Raw genomic sequence first — 19835 nt, forward strand, 5'->3', positions numbered from 1 at the left:
ATTAAAAAGAACGACCTCGCCGATGTCCGCGCGAGAGCGTCGAGTGGGCCGCGGCCCACGCTGTGGGCGCGTCGTACATTAGTTCGGAATATTGCATGCCGGTACCCGTATATCCAGTCCGCGTGCGCTCTCTCGCTCGAATCGTACATTCAGCCCGAGCCGGTTATCTAGACGGCCGGGAGCCCGCAGCTAACTTGGAAACCGGGGCTCAGGAAAAAGCCCCTTCTGGGGCACATCAAAGCCCCGTCAACGCGGCCGAACGCGAGCTTTCTCTCTCTTTCTTTCTCTTTCTCTCTCTCTCTCTCTCTCTCTCTCTCTCTCTCTCTCTCTCCCGCTCTCCCGCTCTCCTTCTCCCACCGTTCGTCCTCGCGGGATTCGTTCGCCGCGATCGATCAGCTTTTGTTGACTACGCAAGTTGTTACTCGCAAGGATTCGTCATCGAGGTCTGCCTGTCTCACGATCCTCGATTGCGGTGCACCCGGGAACTTGGAGCGCGACAGACACGCATTTCCACTGTCGATTCGACGCGACGCGACGCGAAGACGTACGAACGTTTCCTCACGGAAAAATCAAACCCTGCGTTAACCGAGGAGTCTCTCTGTGCGGTTGATGATTCGCGGTTAATATTTAATGAGCGTTCGTTCGTAGTTTTGGCATATTCTGTGTACCGCTCTTCGCGGTTTCTAGCACGCGTGGTTGCATAAGCGCACGCATAGGTGTGTACATGAACGAGCGATACATTAGCGAGGGCAAGAGTGAGGGGAGAGCGGGAGAGAGAGAGGGAGGGAGGGAGGGAGGGAGAGAGAAAGAGCAAGAGGGGGGTAGATAGCAAAAGAGACAGAGCGAGGTAGAAAGCATGAGAGGATGCTCCACGGGGGATGATGGCGAAACTCCTGCGAGCAGTCAGTCAACTTGGTTGGCTGGCCCGGTGTGTGTCGGTTAGGTTCGTGCGCCGCCTGACTGCCTGGTCCAGACGCGATAAGGCACGTCCAACACTTCCACTGGGATTCTGCTCGGGGCTGATATCATATCCGGCACGCCGCCGGGGCATCCCCGACGCTGCCGTTCGAGGTGTTTCGCGATAGTCACCCGCACACCGCGCTCCTACGGGTGCGGCTTACGACCTGGAGCTCGTCCTCGACGTACGTACCTACGTACGTACGTACGTCCTCCTCTCCCCTCCTCCTCCTCCTCCTTCTCCTCTACCTCTCAGCCGACGAGTTTCATAAAATTGGAAGACTCGCGATGCGCTAGAGAGCTAGAGGCGATGACGAGAGAATACGTTAAGTGGTACGTTATCGGCTCCGCCGCACCTCCTCGACGTAGCTCGAGTTAAACGACCGGTTAACCCTTCGCGCGACATTCTAAAGCTAATTACGTCGCCGTGGACATGTTGATATTTTTTTAGGCTCTCCGCTCTTAACCGTCCGGCCGGCGCGGCGGCGCCGCTGGCGGTAATTAGCAGCCTCGTGTTGCGATCGTTTTCACAAACGTTAATTTGAGTTCCAGCAGCGTTTTAGGGATTCTCCATGAGCGGTTCCAGTAAACGCGGTGATCGAAATTAATCGAGGTTCAATCAATTCTCTCCTCGGCTCTCTTCGAACCTCCGATTTAGAAGGAAACAATTAAACCGCGATTAATTGTTCTTTAATCGCGAGGGAAAACTCGGGGAAGCAATAAGATCTCCGTTAAGATCTCGGGGTGAGTCTTTCCTTTTTTAAGCAGCATCACCCTACACATCCTCCCCGCGCTCTTCCCAGTCAAAAAAAGGAGACCTCGAGTATTACAACATGCTAGTATTCAAGTGTGCAACCGATCAGACTGGAATAGTGACCAGGATGAGATCTCGACATTCTCGGCCCTTAAGTGGCAAGCTTGTCTGCGAGATGAAATCGAACACATGGAGTCGCGAGATGTTGGAGCGAATCGACGGGGAGGAAGGCCGCGAGGAAGGATGCGAGAAAAACGGCGACAGCGGCGCAAGAGAGGAGCACACTGTGGAGAGTATGCGAGATCGAGAGAGTAGAGAGGAAAGAGAGAGAGAGAGAGAGAGAGAGAGAGAGAGAGAGAGAGAAAGAGAGAGAGAGAGAGAGAGAGGGAGGGAGGGAGGGACAGAGACCCAGACAGAGACAGAGAGCGGAGGAGAATTCGAGAGTGGGAAGACCGGGTAGGGATTGCGATCAAAGCCATCTGTTGCATTGTCCCGGCAATTAGGAGGCGACAGCTGAGTCCCACCGTACTTACTTCCAGCCAGGGACTCTCAGCCGCGCGCGGAGCACGTGCGCTTTATCGATCTCTCTCTCTTCGTGCCCCGTCGAACGTCGCCCACGAAGACCACCTTGCTCCGTGCGAAAGCTTGCGTATGGCTCGGGTGCGTAACGCCTGGGCCGACGGCGCGCCGGTGCACTCGCGGTCGCCAGCTGCAATTAGCGGCGCGCACATTTTTTCTTTTTTTTAAATCGCCGATCGACGAGACAGCGCTGTCTGTCCGTCCGTCCGTCCGTCCGTTTCTTTTCTCGCTGAGCTCATTTCTCGAATTAACATTTCACCGTTGGGTTCGTATTAACGAGCGTCGTTTATAGCGGCGTTTATCGGATTTCCGCATTTCCGCGGGTCAGTAGATCAAGGATAGCATTGTGAAGCGGACGTAAGATACCAAGAATGGCGAGAACGGAATTATGAAGGAATCATAACGGAGTTGTGACGGCAATTTTGCGAGATGAATCATGAGGCAAAGCTTCTGCTGAAGGCAGCGCTTCTCTTGGTGGCTATTAAATAATATCGGCTATCGGAGGATCGGCTGGCGAAAGACAGTGAGAATCACAGAGATGTGAAGCGTAATGGCTAATTGTGCGAATATTTGCGTCAGCGACAGCGTGCCGAAAGAGCGGCTCGCGCGGAGAAGCAACGGTTGATTGACGTAATAGTCTGCGGCGAAGTTCTTCATGGTAGCTGGGTGTCTGGCCGTGATGCGTGCCGCGGGGAAATGAAGAGCTTCCGTAAGAAGCAATTTGCGGCACAGGAAGAGAGAAGTCGGCGCGCGCGCGCAAAAATTCATTTTCGTAACTCAACTGAGCATCCCCCGAGACGCGGCTGATCCTGCGATCCTGCGTCATCACGATATCGTGACTATGCAGAATTGCAAAACAAGAAGGAAAAAAGAAAACGGTGCGGTCGCATTTTTAAGCGACGAGTGCGCGAATGTAAATGCGAGAGTCAGAGTGCAACGAAAGTTCCTCCGGCAAACGACGCATCGCGTGGATGACATTTTAAAAGCGGCCCCGCAACTTCCCGACAAAATTATATATTGCCCGAATATATGCGGACTACGTCGGGGATAATGGATATCTTTGAACAGAACTCAAAGAATGTCCGCAGCATTGGAGCGCCGCGAGGGTTTAGACATGACTCCTTCTCCCCCCCCCCCCCTCCTCCTCTCTCTGTCTACCGGCTGCTCCGAGAGTTGTGCACGTGTGCGCGCACATATGGTCCGCAGGAGCAGCCCACATGGGTAAACTTTGATTTTCCACTGTCACGAAGACAAACGGTGGCTCCGCGGAAAAATGGCGCGCCATTATCTGAAATTCCCCACGGCGCGTACACGTCTCCTTTACGTAGGTGTGTCGAAATTCTCCACGTGCGCGCTGTACGGCGGAAGAAGTTCGCCAAGTTCGCCGGTGGTCGCGGTTTAAAAGCGTCATATACACCTACGTTGCCCATCACGTTTATTCCCCGGACGAATAAACATGTCGCACACCGGATCTCCGTGTATTCCGTTTGAGTGCGCGCGCGAGGCCGGCGAGAAGCGGAGATATACGCGCGATTTGCCGCAAGAAATCTTTCCTCTTCCCTCGTGACCACACCTGTCGCTGCGAACGTCACTGCGTTTCCATTAGCCGAATCGTCGATCCTATTTTTCATTCCTACCCGGCTGTTATTATTATCGTCGCGAAATGATGACGAACAATATGCTAGGCCCGCTCGGCAATATCGAACGCAGCACGGATGCTCGTCACGATCAAACGAAATCGGCAAAGGAACGTGGGGGCGTGCGTTTCTCCTGATAAGCCTCTGGCGATGGTGCGGAGCGGCAGCTGAGAAAGATGGAGAACCGCTGCAGGAAGTAACAGCTGGCCGAAGGGATAGCAACATCAGCAACAGCAGCGGTGGTGGCGGCGGCGGCAGCAGCAGCAGGAGCAGCGGCGGCGGCGGTGGAGGCGGCGGCGGTACCATTACCATCATCCAAGCTACATACCTTCTCGAGGATCCTTGCACATACGACGCGCACACACACGCCACACCTACGCATACGTCGCACGATATCAGGGAAAGACGTGCGACTACGTTGCATCCGCGCGCAACCGGCAAGATTGCGCTCGCGGCAAGAGGGTCGCTGAGTGACAGTTGCGTGCAATCACAACGCGACGGTGATTAAGCATTCGCGCGTTAAGCTCACACGCTCTCGCACGCACGGTCTTTAACTTTGCGTGCACCCTTGCGCGTTCGAGCGCAGCCGAGGAGCGGTGTAGCCGTGAGGATGCTGCGCAGCGTCCGCACCTATAACCGTAGGATCCGCGTCCCGGGATGCAATATGTTAATATGTATGTACCCGATGTGACCGCGTCCCGATACCACCGCGAGCGCTCCTTTTTTAACCGCTCTTCTCCAGCGAATTTCTCCAGCGTCGACGGCCCCGCCATGACGATGACCGTCAAATAATAATACGCCGGACACGACAATTGATATTGTAATTATTTCGCTGCCGCAATAATGGGATAATAATACAACGGTATCGTCCGACAATAATCATGTTCGTTAATTACTTCGTTATAATCCGTTTTACATAATTACGGCGTTCGTGCATTATTTGCATGTCATTACACCGTGCATAATTGTAATTGTAATTTTATTTCGAATATATAATCGACGTGTCGCGCTCGTTCGTCGTGTCGTTATACGTGATATCCTTCGAACCGAAAAGAGGCCGACATCCGAAGAGAGAGAGAGAGAGAGAGAGAGAGAGAGAGAGAGAGAGAGAGAGAGAGAGAGAGAGAGAGAGAGAGAGAGAGGGAGGGAGGGAGAGAAATAGAAAGAGGAAGAGAGCGGGAGAGAGCTGACCGGGGACGACCGGGCGAGTCGCATTCGTCCCGGGAATAATTAATCTTCGTTTTATCGTTGCTCACTTAATCACCGACGCATTGAGACATCACGATTCGAAAATGAATGGGGATCCTGGATGCTTGCACCCGCATGTGTGCCATCATTGTACCGAGGAGATGCATCGCCACGATTTCGTATCGTAAAGTCATCGTCATTAGAGAGACACAGGCGTCCTATCAGCTCACTCGGCTATGCTCAACCGCTTTGAGAATCGAGACGGGCGAATTGGCCCGATAAATTTGGCAAAACTCGCGCGTCCGCGCATTAAAAGGAAACGCCTCGCGCGATGGCGCGATTAATTAACTGCACATGCCCCCGGTTTATTTTACTTTGACTTCCGAGTATCACGTCGCGCCGGGGGAAAGGACGTCGACATTAACGAATCGACGGCGAATAAACATCAGCCGGGCGGAACGACGAAAATTTATCGCACATTTATTGCACACTGCAGTCGAATAATATTGTTATAAATGTTACAGCGCCCTGTGAATTTGCAGGTCGCGCAATTAAGCACCTGTCTCACCTGTCCGCTCATCAGCCGACCGATTAATTTGCCGGCGATAACGATAAAACGGAAAGGAATCGACGCGCGACAAGTTACCATCAATGGAGGGTCCGACCCGAAAGAGTTCATCCTCGCTTGCATCGATGTGTGCGTTGCGCGCATGTGCGGTATGTGCGTGTGCGTGCGACTAACATTCCTCGCGCACGATCGAAAAGCGCTGCACGAAGAAAACTCAAAGGCGTCGCGGTTATGATAATCCGTATCAGAGTGACGACCGCTCCGACGTTTCCATTTTTTGACGCGCCCGGTCCCCGTCCCGCGGAAGCGTGCAAACGCCATTTTCGCAATCGCTATTCGCAATCTCCCGGCTCGACAGCTTGCGGCGGCAGTTACCGAGGCCATCGAGGAGATTTTTCCGTGGGATATCACGACGGCGCCCTACGTAACCTCGCCTTTATGCAAGCGCGCGCGGTGGAAGGCACTTGTGTGTACTCAGCTCGCCGTCATATCGCATAAGCCGTGAGGTAGTTTAGTTTGTCGGGAGTTCAGGTACAGGTAATTACCTACTGGCTACCGGCGTCAGGTGGTAGTGACACGGCAGCGTAGACCTCCTCCTCCGCCGTTGCCTCTTCCTCTTACTTGCACGGTGAGGCTCTCTTCTCTCTCTCTCTCTTTCCCTCTCCCTCTTGCATTCTCCCGCTCTTTCTCCCTCTCTCTCTCTCTCTCTCTCTCCCCCTCTCTCTCTCCCTCTCTCTCTCTGCCTCGACCTTTCTTTCGACACACCTATGCGCTCCATGCATTTACACGCTCTCGCGCAAAAATACACGTAAACTCGCGGTACTGCTAAGCGATCAGTTCCATTAGCTTAATAGGATCATCCACGCTGGCTCCGTCGATGGACTGACTGTCTTGTCCGACAGCCTCGGCTTATGTGTTACAAACGTGAAGTTAAGTGCGAGTTTTGCATCAATTATTCTTCATTGCGCGCTGACTTAATCTCGGGCAAGGGACAAGGGGACTAATTATTTTAGCGACACTTAGGGGGCGTGCAACCTTCGGCTGAGGTAATAATCGGACACGGCAAGTCGTTTGATCCGCGAAAAAAGTTGTGTATGTCCTAAACATGAACACGCTGTGTTTAATGGGCGACAGTTGTGTCGATTCATCAATCGTGCATCTCACGGCTAGCGCTCACGGCCTAACATTATGCGTTTTGAGCCACGTTTATGGGATATCTGCGGCTGCTTCTCAATTATGAGCGGGCTACGCGTGCCGTGTACAGGTGTAGCGGCAGTAAAGCTGGAAATTCCTCGACGTGCGAATTATGGTGATGGCACTTCGTGGCTATGACTGTGATTTCAGCCAGGCGATTATATAATTAAGTGGTACTCTGAAAGGAAAAAGAAGGCGGCCGTAGCGCGAGTCACACCGCCGCTCGCGAACGCTCACGAATTATATCTAACTCGACGGATCTACCAGGATCGCGGGCGAATTACGTGACACCCATTTTTAGACGCTCACCAACGCTTTTTCCATCGCTGGTCACGCGTGTTGTAACGCGTATATTAATTCGACGCGAAATTAAAACGCATGAGCATTCGTTTGAAATCGTCGCCCTCAAATCAAGCGTTAATAAACGGACGAGATAATTTTGAGAAAGGTCAAAGCACCGATCAATACATTTTCTCCCATCGCGAGAGCCGGGTTTTTCGTTCGATCGGTCGATCGATCGCGACGACAGTGGAATAGCTCTCGAAGGAGCTCAGCGACGAGGTGAAGCGAGATCCTTCCTCGCTAGATCGCTCGGCCCTGCCGATCAACATTGCACAAAGCGCGGGCGCGACCGGTGAGATAGTGTCTGTAACATTTCGTTATCGGCATAGTCGGCGTGCTCTCGTCGTTTTCGCCACGCATGCCGCAGGCGTTCCACGGGAGATAACGCGCTGCGCGCACAGGACGGGAACAAGACAAGGTGGATGACACGGCCCGTAATTGCATGTTATCCGTTGCACCCACGCGCTCGTGGTCGACTCGTGTGCGCGTACGTATACGCGGACGCACGGGGTGCATGTGTGCGCCGCGTGGGTTCGCGCGGAAGAGTGTACGGCGACGAATCCGGCTGCCCGTTCCACGTGCCTCTCCGTGGTTGACGTTCCCGGATGTACGACACAAAGGACGTTTGCGGCAACGCCGTTCGTTCTCTTCCTCGGGCTGAATAGGTCTCTTTCGGTTTCAAGTGTAAATAATGCCCGCCTCTCGAGAATGCCCCGTGCTCTCGCGGCTTCATTGGATGGTCCGTTAGAGCCGCGCGAAGCACTTAATCCGCGCAATGAAAAAGCTCTTCTGCCTGGCCTCAACGTAGCCGTTGTACCAGCAAATAACAATTTTCACATCAGCGGGACGGTGTAAATGTTACCTCAGCGAATGGAATCTGCGAATGGAAGCGCAGGATCTGTTTGATTGAAATCTTAAACAGCGACGTTCCTTTCGGCCAACTTTGTAACGATCGGTCACTTTGAACGATTGGTTATTCTACAGGAGCGTTGAATATATCGATCACTCACGCGAGTGACTTATCTTCGAATGAATGCACAACATTCACTTTGTTATTGTACGAATTGAGAATTGAAGCGTCTCATCTCCGAGTTTTGATGCCGCGATCGATACTCAGGGAGACGCAGTCGCCTGAACACGTGGACTGATGTTCGTTGCAGCATCGTCGTCCGCGCCGCGAGAGAAATCGCGGGAGGAAGCGGTCCAGCCCGAAGCGCACTCGCCCACCTCTCAACAGCATCAAAGGATCGGCGCGGCGCCTTTGACCGGTCAGCAGAAGCAGACGAACGGCTCTCGGACGGAGTACAAAGGTGCGTCCGGTTGCTCGAGGTCCTCCGACAACGACAGCCCTTTGCCCTCACAGTCGCTCAAGCCTGAGCTTGAAGAGGGACCCGGCGCTAATGTCGGGCCCAACGCGTGCAGGCCAGACGAGCAGAGCGATGGGGTCGCGTTGGCGAACGGCACGGCCAGATGCGTCAGCAGCATCTTCGCGGGGCACAGCAAGCTCAAGAGGCTGCTGGGCACCCTCGTGCAATTCGCCACCGACATCTCCACGGACACGGGCGACACGGTGCGCACGTTGGTGCTCGCGCTTCTGGTAGGTGAATGACACTTTTATCTATGAGGTATCAGATGGTTGTGCTTCGAAGAGCAAGAGGTTGCTAATTTTGACGACACTAATTTTGCCCCAAGAAGAAGCTTCGTTTAGCGAAAACTCTTGTTCTATTACAGTTTCTATGATAGTTTCTATAATTTCTTGAAAGTCTTATTTTCAACTTCTTTCTGGCTGATATTTAGCGAGAAATTTTATTCTACGTTGATTTTTCGTTGATTTTCGAAGAGAAAACTTTCACCTTCCTTGCGGACGTGAAATTCTTTTAACCGTTAACAGTGTGTAATAACACGTCGGTACATCGTAATCACGATGGTACGTTGAGGATAGATATAGGGAGAAATGTCTTCAGGAATTCACTTGATATTCCGTTGGCATCTCTATAAATTTTAGCGCGACATTCACCGCGATTTATGCGATATAAACCGTTAGTTCATGCTGGCTGGCACTCTCTGTCCGATGATCACGCGTTCGTTCCATCGGCTATTTCACCCAGCGTCTCCTCTTAGGTGCACGCAAGACCTTTCGGACTTAGAAACTCTTTCAGTACCAACGATAAGTAACATACGCGTACCAGCTGACGGAATTTTCCGTCGCGTGCTAAAATCGCGGAACATGCAGTACGCATTAGCGTACTTTTGCAATGTGTTAGACGCGTCCGTACAGTAAAACACATTCTCCGTGTGTGCGCGCGCATGCAGCAGATTTTATTGTGTGAAATACTAAATTGATTTAGTCCTTTTCTCCCGAGTAATCCATTTGCGACAGAAATATATTTCGTATACCGCTAAGAAATCCGACTTCGAAGCTGCTAATTAGCCGATTGAGGAAGAGTACGTTTTAATGGCGTTTTACCGGTAATTTTTGGACAATAACGAGGTCATCGAGAGGGCCGGAGGTCCAGTTGCAACTAACAGGCGACGGATAACGCAGGACGTGCCGCATGCGTGCGCGCGCGCGCGCGCTCGCGATTCGGATGAAAAAAAGCATAGTTAATCGATGCCGGTCGTACCGTGTCGTTAAACAGCTCGTAAATATTCAAAGTACGTACATAATGCATAATGTCGTCGTTGTGTACCGAGCGTGCATACGTCCCGGAAACGTGACATCTGGTGACTGTGCTTAACTGTAAAACGATCGCGGCACGTGACAAACGCAAAACCAAATCCGCGACCAAAGCCGCGCGCACTCGTTCCGCACGGACGAGAAACGCGCTGTCCGTCACACCGGCCGGGATTCGATCTTTTTGTCGAAGATTGAATTACGGCGGCTAAATGCGCGCCACGCGTATATCGCTCATTGCAGAGCGGCAGCATGACCGCGGAGGAGTTTCACTCGGCGCTGCAGGAGGCGACCAACTTTCCGCTCCGTGGGTTTGTCCTGCCATATCTCAAGCACACTTTACCCTCCCTGCAGAGGGACCTAAGCAACGCGGCCAGAGCGAATAACCAGGTAAAACCGATTGATTCCTGCTCGTCTCCTTTCACCGCCGTTTTACATATCCCCCGCCCAGCGGGCTATCGCCATCGGTAGCTGCAAGACAACAGCTGCGTAGGAGTTTCCCTAAATTTTTTGATGAAACGTCACGAGTCTACAATGAGAATGACACGCTGACGGCTGATCCATAAGCAGTCCGATGCTTTATTGGAGGCACCACGACGGTCATAAATCACTGCGCCCCCGTGTGCAACGTGGCGCGGCGCGTAACGATGCATGAAGACGCGCGTTCCACGTGCACCGCAAAAATTGTTACCCGCCTCTCGGGACCAGCCTCTGTCGCGCTCGAAAGAAGTTACTTTTTTTTTTTTTAATTGCTACACTCGCGAAATATCAGGAAGTGCACGAGGGTATATCGATTGTTTATATAAACGTTTGTTAAATAAACAATATCGAATAATTTCAATCGGCGAACGTTACTTGATTCATGGAAACCTTACAGGTCTTACGATTGTTTACATCTGCATGTAAAAACAACGCGTCGTTGTTGTTTCTTGCAACAAGGAAATAGATGGTTCCTAAAAATATATCGGTCTTCAATGAGTTAAGAGTGTAATTAATACAAATATTTTAAACATTGTGTGTATGTGCCAGAATCTTTCTACGTGTCGTCATTCGAATTTCTCCTGAAACGTCTCTCCTACATAATCTGTTTCATCAAAAAAAGAGATTCTTATTTGCGTTGCTAATTGCACATCTGTCGTGCAAACAAGACGCATAACTCACTTCGCCAATTCGTGCCGGTGAGACCGGCACGATTATTGCAGTCTTGACAATCACGCGACCCTGTTAACGGTATGCGGCGCGCTCGGTTGTTTTTTTTTTTCTTTTATTTTATTACGCACTCAGACGCGCGAATATCGCGCGATGAAAGAGGGAGACGGGTCCCGCGCGCATTACGGCCGCCGCGCTAAATGGCAGATCGATGCCGCACGTGGCTGATTCTCGTTCCAAGTGCGGCCGCGGAACGCGCGGCATCCCGAGCAGGGAAGATCACCCGTTCGGCGTTTGTTATGCAGGAACCGGTCCGCGCCCTTTCGAAGATGCCGCACGTGCCTGATGTCTCTCTCTCTCTCCCCCTCTTGGTTCGCACGCCGGCACATAAATTTGTATGCACTACTGCGCGCGCGGCCGAGTGCGGCCGCACCGTCGGGATCCTTTCGCGCGTTTCGCTTCCTGGCGATACTGTGGCTAGGACTAGTAGCGATGTGAGCTACAAAGCATGTCGATTCAAGATAATGGTCGAGTCGCCGTGAGGTCACGCAAGGAAGTGCAATTTTATCTTTCTCCTTTCTACGTTGCTGAGGGAGGAAGAAAAAGAAAGAGAAAAAGAGAGAGAGAGAGAGAGAGAGAGAGAGAGAGAGAGAGAGAGAGAGAGAGAGAGAGAGAGAGAGAGAGAGAGAGTGAAAGTGGAGAGGAAGCTTCAAAATTCTCCCCTCTTTAGGAATTTAGGAAATTGTACACTGAACGCATGCACATCACGAATATGCGATTTAAATATAAATATTACGGGGCTTTATTTTTTTTTTCTAACGAGTAACCGGACAAAGAATTTTAAGCTTCAGCAGATCGTTGTAACACATTTCGTATATCGGTAATCGTTTTTAATTTTCTTACTCGTTTTATTATGTCGAAAATAATATAATTCTTGAATATCATTGCAGCATGCCGCTTGAATTTACATTCCATTCACTCTGAATCTCGCACGCTGAAGTACCGGTTAATTATTCATTAGTTAAATTTTAAACCGAGCTCTAAATGACTAGCATGTCAGATTGCCGGTTTCCCAGATTATAAAATTCATTTTCCAAACCAACGGCTACGGCAGTGCGTTATTTCTTTATGGTCCTGCAATTTTTTTCACCAACTCGCTTTCGAAATGGCTGTTGCGCAATAACGCGTTTATGCATCATGCGAAATATTATTCGCCCGATATAAAAATTCGATCCTGATGAAGGCAGAAATTTTTCTATTTATTTCCTCGTCCGTTGACTCGCAGTCTCATACCGTCGAGATATTCTGAACGTCGGAGTCGTGCGAATATTACAACAGACGGCATCTTGTCGGATCGTCGCTAGGGAAAAATCGATTTCAAATACCTCGTGGAATCTGCATGAGTGACGTCGAGACAGAGACATCCTGTACAACGAGAACGCGCGAAGCGCGGAAGCGCGGGAGGACCCGGTAAAATCAACAGAGGCAAGGCTGACCGGCTGGCGGGCTGTTTTAATTTCCCAGGCTACTTTCTGATCGTCGATGGGAGCATGGCAGTCTGTTCCAAGACGGATGAACGACTCGGAACGTAGCGAGCGAGACGAGCGACTAGAACGGGGAAGCGGGGAAAAGCGCCTTCCTCAATCTCTCGACAGGATACACGCGAGATACAGAATATAATGGTCGCGCGTTATCACACGTAATACGCGACACGCAATCGAGCGCATAGCGTGCTCGACAAATTGTGTGTTTCGTTACTATCGCTTGCGTGGAAAAGAAAGAAAAAAGGCCTCTGTCGATTTTCCGTCCGTCAAATGTCTTCGTCGGGACGAGCGAAGAGAGATTTGCGAGAGATTACATGGCGATACATTTGTACGAAATCTCCTATACGCTTTTCTGTACAAGATAATTTAGGCTCCGGTGGAAAGAATTCGAAGGAATGGCCGATTAAACAGCGCGGCATTTCAGGGAATTATACCGGAGCTCGGAACTATTCGTCTGTAATGTATATAATCTCGTCCTTAAAATTATCCCTGGCATACAATTTCGCTGTATTCGCGCTAAATCCGCGGATGTACGATTTAATCCGGTACGCTTTGGCCGTTCATGCACGCATTGGTTGGTTTGAATCCGGTACTCGTAATTATTTATCCGCCGAAAAAAGGAAGGACAACCAGCGCCGTATTTTATATCGGACGGTAATGCTCATGCGAAAATTTACGGAGAATTAACGTTCGAGAAAAATGCATTCGCGCTTCTTTGTGCACTTCCGCCGGATATGAACTAATCTATGGCGCGTTGAGAAAAAGGAAAAAAGAATTAAGAGCATTTGCGGAAGATTTCTGGAGTCTTATATATATATATATATATATATACACACACCTCCGAATACGCGGTTTCGTATAAAGCGATGAGCTGCGGAAAGAGGGTAGCTCGGAACATTTTCCGGAATGCAAAGGAACCCTCTCTTCAGCCAATGGCGTAAGCATTACGCGAACATTACGCGATAAAGTGGTCCTCGACAAAACGCTCGCAACGAAATCGCTCGATAATAACCAAATAGCGGTCGCTTTCGCGAGATTGCAAACAACGAGATTACTTGAGTGAGTATGCAGCGATGCCTCGTGAATCTCTTTACTTCGACGCGGAATTCTCCGTCGAAGCGACGAAAAGATCAAATAATTTCGCGCTCGCGAGTCGCGATGTAACGCGAGCTCCGTTCCGTGGGAGCTCGTCGTTTCCGGTCAATCGATACATCGTACCTTTAATTTCCACGAAATGCCGCGAAATTCGAGTCGAGGGCTTAATAGGAGCCTTCCGGTTACGCTACTGTCCGCAGCTGTTGCCCGTCTCGAAGGCGAGCGAAACGGAAAGAGTGAGGCGCGCCGGGCGACAGAGCGGCCGGTGAGGTAACGAATTGCAAATTAATAGCGAGCATTTACATTTCTGCCGGCGCGATGAAGGCGCGCGCGAGGATCGAAAGTCGCAGGCACAGGCTTGATTTTCCGCTTTTCCCATCGCGGTCTCCTTCGACGCGAGAACCACGGCGTCATATACATGTAAATCCTCGAAATTTCTCGTGAGGTTCATCCCTTGGGGATGTTTGGGATATTTAAGGACTCGTGCCAGTTGGAGATTAGGATTTCCACCAATTTCGCGATTGATGCACAACGTCACAATGTCATATCGCCAATATGTCATATCGCCAAATGGTGCGACTTTTCTGTCTTTATATTGTTACGAAGAATGCAACACACGCTTTTCATCGATATTGATTTTGTATCGTCTACATATTACATCGATGCATCTTATTATTTCACTCCCAAGTTTCTCGTTACCGTTAACTCTCAGATAGAAACATTTAGCAACGCCTACGAACGGCGTCGTTCGCGAATATTTTCGCGCTTGGCGGAGCGGTCATCCCGTGTACCTGCTCCGCCGATCAATGATCGTTAATTGCGAGTCGTGAAAGCGAAAGAGCTCGAAAGGAAGGGAACGAAAAGTGGCGAAGTGGACCGGGGGTTTGGAAGGTACCGATATTGAATTAGAAGCGATAAATCCCACCCTGCCATACCGACTTCGGTATTGGGGGCAAGAGTGCGGGCAAAGCGGAATAAGGGGCTCGACGAGAACTTCGACAGAGTGGGCGGGAACGGCGATAAAGAAAGCAGTGAAACGAATATTAAAAGTCGAAACCGATGTGATCGCGCGGGCCAATCAGTCTCCGGCTCGCCGCGACCTCGATTCCCGGGAAAGGACACACTGTGTGAACACATTTTTTACAGTTCTAATATTTTGGACTTGAATTTTAACCGCCCGCACGCTACCGATATCCTCCTCAGGCCGCTGATGCATTAAGTTTCAACTTTAAACATTAAACGATAGACGTCACGGGTCACGCTTTAGGCAGTCTCAGTGATCGAGAGATCATCGAATGCCTTCGAGACTGCAAGCGTGTACGTTGTAAAACTGTTACGAGAGACACACACATATCTGCGATTTGCGACATTGTCAGCGAGGGAAAGTTAATGAAAGCACGGCACTTACGTTCGCAGAGCTGCGTGCAGTTCCTCCGGTCCAACGAGTCCGCCGTTCTGGAGGCCGTAGGATTGGTCCCGTCCGGCGAGTCCGTCGAGGTCTTCGGCGAGCACGGGGCGAATGGGATCGGCGGCGGTAATCAGTGCTCTGCTCATTACACCATGCGCTCGAATTCTAATCCCGGCGTTGGCGCCATTCAGCACACGGCCAGCAACGCCGCGAGCGCGTTGCACCATTATCCTGGCGCCGCTCATGCACCGAAACGCCGTGCCTCCGACACCCCGTGAGTGAACATTAGTACCGCTTCGAACCCGATAGACCTATAGGGCAATGGTTCTCAACATGAGCCATCAGTCCGTCCGGATGGGAAAAAAATGCGCGACGGAGTTACGGAGAGGGTATCGCGGTGTAATTTGGAGCGACGCGCTTGGCTAATTTCGTTGAATTTTTTTTTTTTTTTTTTTCTATTAACACGCTCGCAACCAGCTTCACCAGCGTGCGCGTGGGACAATCGAATATTTCCTGACGGATCGATACACATGTGTAACACACTGGAGTTGACCTTTTCGATACATTTTCTTCGGGATGATTCAGCTGGCCTGGCCTGGCCTGTGGCGGGAATCTGTAAAATTCAGCGCGGCAGCGAGCGTGCCAACGGTAGCCTACGAGGGATTGAAGCGAATTGTGCTTAATAATGCTTGGCGGAGTGAAGTCACGGATAAAAAAAAGAGTTGAAAAACACTGAGCGAGGGGAAAGACGTTATTATCGACCCGCCGCGAGATCACCGTCGTACAAATTCCTCGTGATAGTCTTGCGATGGAACGACTTGAATAATAGAACGTCCACCTTTCCGGTTCCACCGTTCCGAAGGGGAACGTAATCCTCGCGTACTTGGGAAATCGCGCGGGAACGGTCACGGGTATGTGCTACCGCCGAGTTATTTTTGCGTTTCGTGCGTGTTATTGGTTACAATTTAATGATATCGAGCTACGAGTAAAGTAAATGAAAAATTTATCGAAGGAATCGATTCTTCTTTGGCAGATTTCTATTATGCACGTGTCTTTTTTTCACATTATTGTTGGAACCCATCAATTGCGGAGTTGATATATTGCAAAATATTTTAATAATTTACATATAACTTGCGGGGAGCACAGTCGAGCCGTTCGTCTATTAGGGTGTAAAGTATAGAACTAAAGTATTAGAATATAAAGAGTATCATAACTGTAATTCTCTCCAGTATTTGCGGGCCGATCGTTGGAGGAGCAGACATAACAACTTTCTCGTCGCGCACGGTCGACAGAGAGGAATAGCACAACGGGGGCGTATAAATTATCGTGCAAATTGCTTCTCGCCCAAGCAAGATCGCGTGGAATCTTCGCTCGTCCATAACGATAATTCACGCGGTAACGAACGCCACGCACCTGCGCGTGCACGCGTACCTACTACATTTGCCAAGCCGCAAATGCGCCGCCGTTTCGAAAAAATTTTGGCCGCCGGCCTGCATTTCTCGCCGATATTTATCGCGATCGAGCGCCTATTATCGCGAAATTACCTCCGCGCTGTTCAACGCCTCGCCGATATTGATGATTCGCGCGAAAGCGTCCCGGAAACGCTGAGAGGGGTGGCTTCGCCGACGTCGAACGAAGATCTGCGCGATGAGATGCGCTAGACCGAAAAATATTCCCCCGGTGAGAGCGATTTTTCGGCGAACCTCGAATTTTCCACAATACGTCGATACATCGACGTTTCCCAAGTTGCGGGCGATTGAAAGCGAAAAATTCCTCGAGAACTGAATTGTTTGCACTTGTTTCTAGTTACCATGTCTAGTGTAGCCTCGATTGGAAAAAAAGAGAAAAAAGATATATATATATATATATAATTATATCGCGACGTACGAACGGGCAACCTTAATACTCGCGCTCCACGTGTCACTTCCACCGGCCGCCGAAGTGTTGATGAAATCAACGTTGAACGGCCGGGATTTCCGGTCAGGATGATATGCACGTAGACGGAGTGGGGGAGGAAAGGGAGGCCGCGAAGCGAATACGAAGGCGACAAAACGCGGTGTGCTCCCTGGCAATGCCACCCTGGCCTCCTCTCGATATGTCTGCCGGTGACGTTTCCATATATCATCGGGGCACCACCTTTCCCGAACACCCCTCATCGTCCCCGCGCCAGCCTGCTACCTCTTCGCCCACGAGTACCGGCGAACTTGCCTCGAGTGCCTATCGGCATCCTGCTAATACACACCGCATCGTGGCGCACACGTCTCGATGACGTCGTCGGTGTACGCACGTACACACGGATTAGCGTCTTTGGTACGCAGTCGACTCCCGCGCTGAATGCCCAAATAATCCGCCGTGCGAAAGTAAAGGGCTACGTTGTATAGCGCACGATCCCGGGGCTCGAGAGAGAGAGAGAGAGAGAGAGAGAGAGAGAGAGAGAGAGAGAGAGAAAGAGAGAGAGAGAGAGAGCCTTCCAGAGAAAGTCCGCGACTCGACGATTAAAAGACGTGATAAATCGACTTCAATAATCTTCTTACGTGTCTGTCAACGTGTAGAGATTCTCCTTAACCGAACAAAGAGCGTTGCGACGTCTTTCCACGGCTGAATCCTATCACATCGGTCATTTTCTCGCACTTGTCCTTTAACATCAGCGGTAATACCACTTCAGGTATTATGAGAACGGAGCCCTCCTGGATGACATGCCGGTGTACGGCAAGAGGCCTACCAATCCGTGGAGTCACCATCATCAGCAGCAACAACAGCATCAGCAGCCGACGGACCCGTCATATTGCTGGTACCATCCGCTGCACTCCTCGAGCGGATCGATTCAAGGTCACGCGCACGGCCACGGCCACGGGCCGAGCCCAGTGCCGCCTAGTCTCGTGCAGATTAATCAGATAAACGCGTTTTCCGGGCCGCATCACCTGACCCAACAGCCGCAGCAGCCGATGGGCCACAGTCTGCAGACTCAGAACGGCGGTAGCCTCGACGACGAGTGGAAGAACATCCACGTGATGCTCAATTGCATCCTCGGCATGGTCGAGAAGACGAAGAGAGCACTGGCGATCCTTCAGCGACGAGGCTGCTCTAGTCCGGCAGCCGCGGCGCCTCCATCAGGTGTGGTCGCGGCGCAGAATGGTACCAGCAATAACGGCAACAGCAACGGCAACAACCCCTCGTCGACCAACGGCGCGCAGGTCGAGTCGTCTACCGGTGATCGGGATGGTAGTCTGAAGCGATTGTCCGGCGAGATCGTCGCGCAGACGATCAGGGTGACCGAGGACAAGGTGGCTGAGGTCAAGCGGAGGGCCGGTCGGTATCTCGATTATATTATCTCATCTTCGTATCTTCGGTTGTTTCTTTTTCTTTTCTTTTTTTAGAATATTATATCGTGGATTTCTCTTAAAGTTTTTTCATTCATGTTTGTGAGCGTATCAATATTGCCTTTAGACGAAATATTCGCATTGCCCTTTTTTATTATAATTACTTTGATCTCTCAGAGACAGTCGTTTCGTGTTTTGTATTCTTCACCTACATACGAATAAATAATAATCGGAACTTGGCTCCATCGAAATCTTCAGAGGAAGCCGTGTTAGAAGTGAAGAGAGCCGCGGTGGCGGAAATGCAACGTGCTGTGGCGGTTGCGGTGGCAGAGTCGAGAGCGAATGAGCGTTTGAGGGTGCATCGGTTACTGGATCTGCCTCTTTCCCAGAGGAACCACAGCAATCTCCGTCAAGGATCTTTCCTGAGGGTTCACGGGAGCTCGAGCGCGGTCGAGACCAGCGCTAGGAATGTGACGACGCCGACAACCACGCCGAACTCGGCGGCGTCGACCACCGAAGATGAGAAGGACGTTCACCTCACCAGCATGATGGGATCCGTAAGTATAATCGCATCGTTACTTTTGGAAAAATATTAAACATCAAGGAAGTGAGTATCCAGAGATATTTGCATTTCTTAGGCCATCGGCTCTTTTTTGTTTTTCCTTCTATTTCGTCGAAGATGTCCCAATTCTCTAAACGTTATAATACGACGTAATACGACGTGTCTTTTACTGGATTTCTTGATTCTAGTATTGTTCGAAGTTAGTATTCAACTCCTCAAATAGCTGCGAGATTCCATGGAAGTGGAGCTCCGATTAAGGACGAACTAATCCTAGTCCTTGTTCCCAGAGCTGCTGGAACTGCGGTAGGCCCGCCCTAGAGACCTGCGGCGGCTGCGGAATCGCCCGGTACTGCGGCTCTTTTTGCCAGCACCGCGACTGGGAGGCTGGCCACCACGCGACTTGCAACAATCCGCCGCCGCGCGAACCACGAAGATCGTCCTCGCGCAGTCCGCCGAGGGTCGCCGCTGCGAATCTCCCCGCGGCTGTCAACGAGGTCGAGCCCGTGCCGGCATCCGCCGGCATCTCGAAGGGGAAGTGACGTCGTGGTGCTAGGAACAACCTGGGTCTGCGATCAGCCAGATCGATCGACCACGAGTCGCGTTGACCGTGCGCGCGTTTCCACGAGGACTTTCCGCTGTGAAAGATGGATGAATTGAAACGAATCGAGAGAAATCGATTCCTGTGAAATTGAATACCTGACCTTCGAAATCGGGGATTGGTGTAAAGAACGTTAGATTTCTGATTGTACTTTTTTTCGGTCATACCGAAGATTGAAGTGGAACGAAGAGAGGAACAAAGTGCGGCAAATTATTTCACAATTCCGCCGAAGCCGACCCCGAATTTGGAAAATTAGAGATTCTCGC

General features: G+C 51.0%; 1 protein-coding gene across 2 annotated transcripts in view; it reads left to right on the forward strand.

Annotated features, from left to right (window-relative positions):
- nvy (CBFA2/RUNX1 partner transcriptional co-repressor nervy) overlaps positions 1-19680 on the forward strand; it is a 49545-nt gene extending 29865 nt beyond the window's left edge. For both annotated transcript variants that reach the window (XM_025304162.1, XM_011146429.3), the window contains exons 3-8: positions 8380-8816; positions 10137-10283; positions 15098-15363; positions 17755-18398; positions 18668-18966; positions 19259-19680. In XM_025304162.1, the coding sequence (XP_025159947.1) occupies positions 8380-8816; positions 10137-10283; positions 15098-15363; positions 17755-18398; positions 18668-18966; positions 19259-19510 (2045 nt within the window). In that variant the 3' untranslated portion in view covers positions 19511-19680. The remainder of the gene's footprint in view (positions 1-8379; positions 8817-10136; positions 10284-15097; positions 15364-17754; positions 18399-18667; positions 18967-19258) is intronic.
- The last annotated feature ends 155 nt before the right edge of the window (positions 19681-19835 follow it).

This window comes from Harpegnathos saltator, unplaced genomic scaffold (genome assembly GCF_003227715.2).
Source record: "Harpegnathos saltator strain DR-91 unplaced genomic scaffold, Hsal_v8.6 scaffold594, whole genome shotgun sequence".
In the NCBI taxonomy this organism is placed as follows: domain Eukaryota; kingdom Metazoa; phylum Arthropoda; class Insecta; order Hymenoptera; family Formicidae; genus Harpegnathos; species Harpegnathos saltator.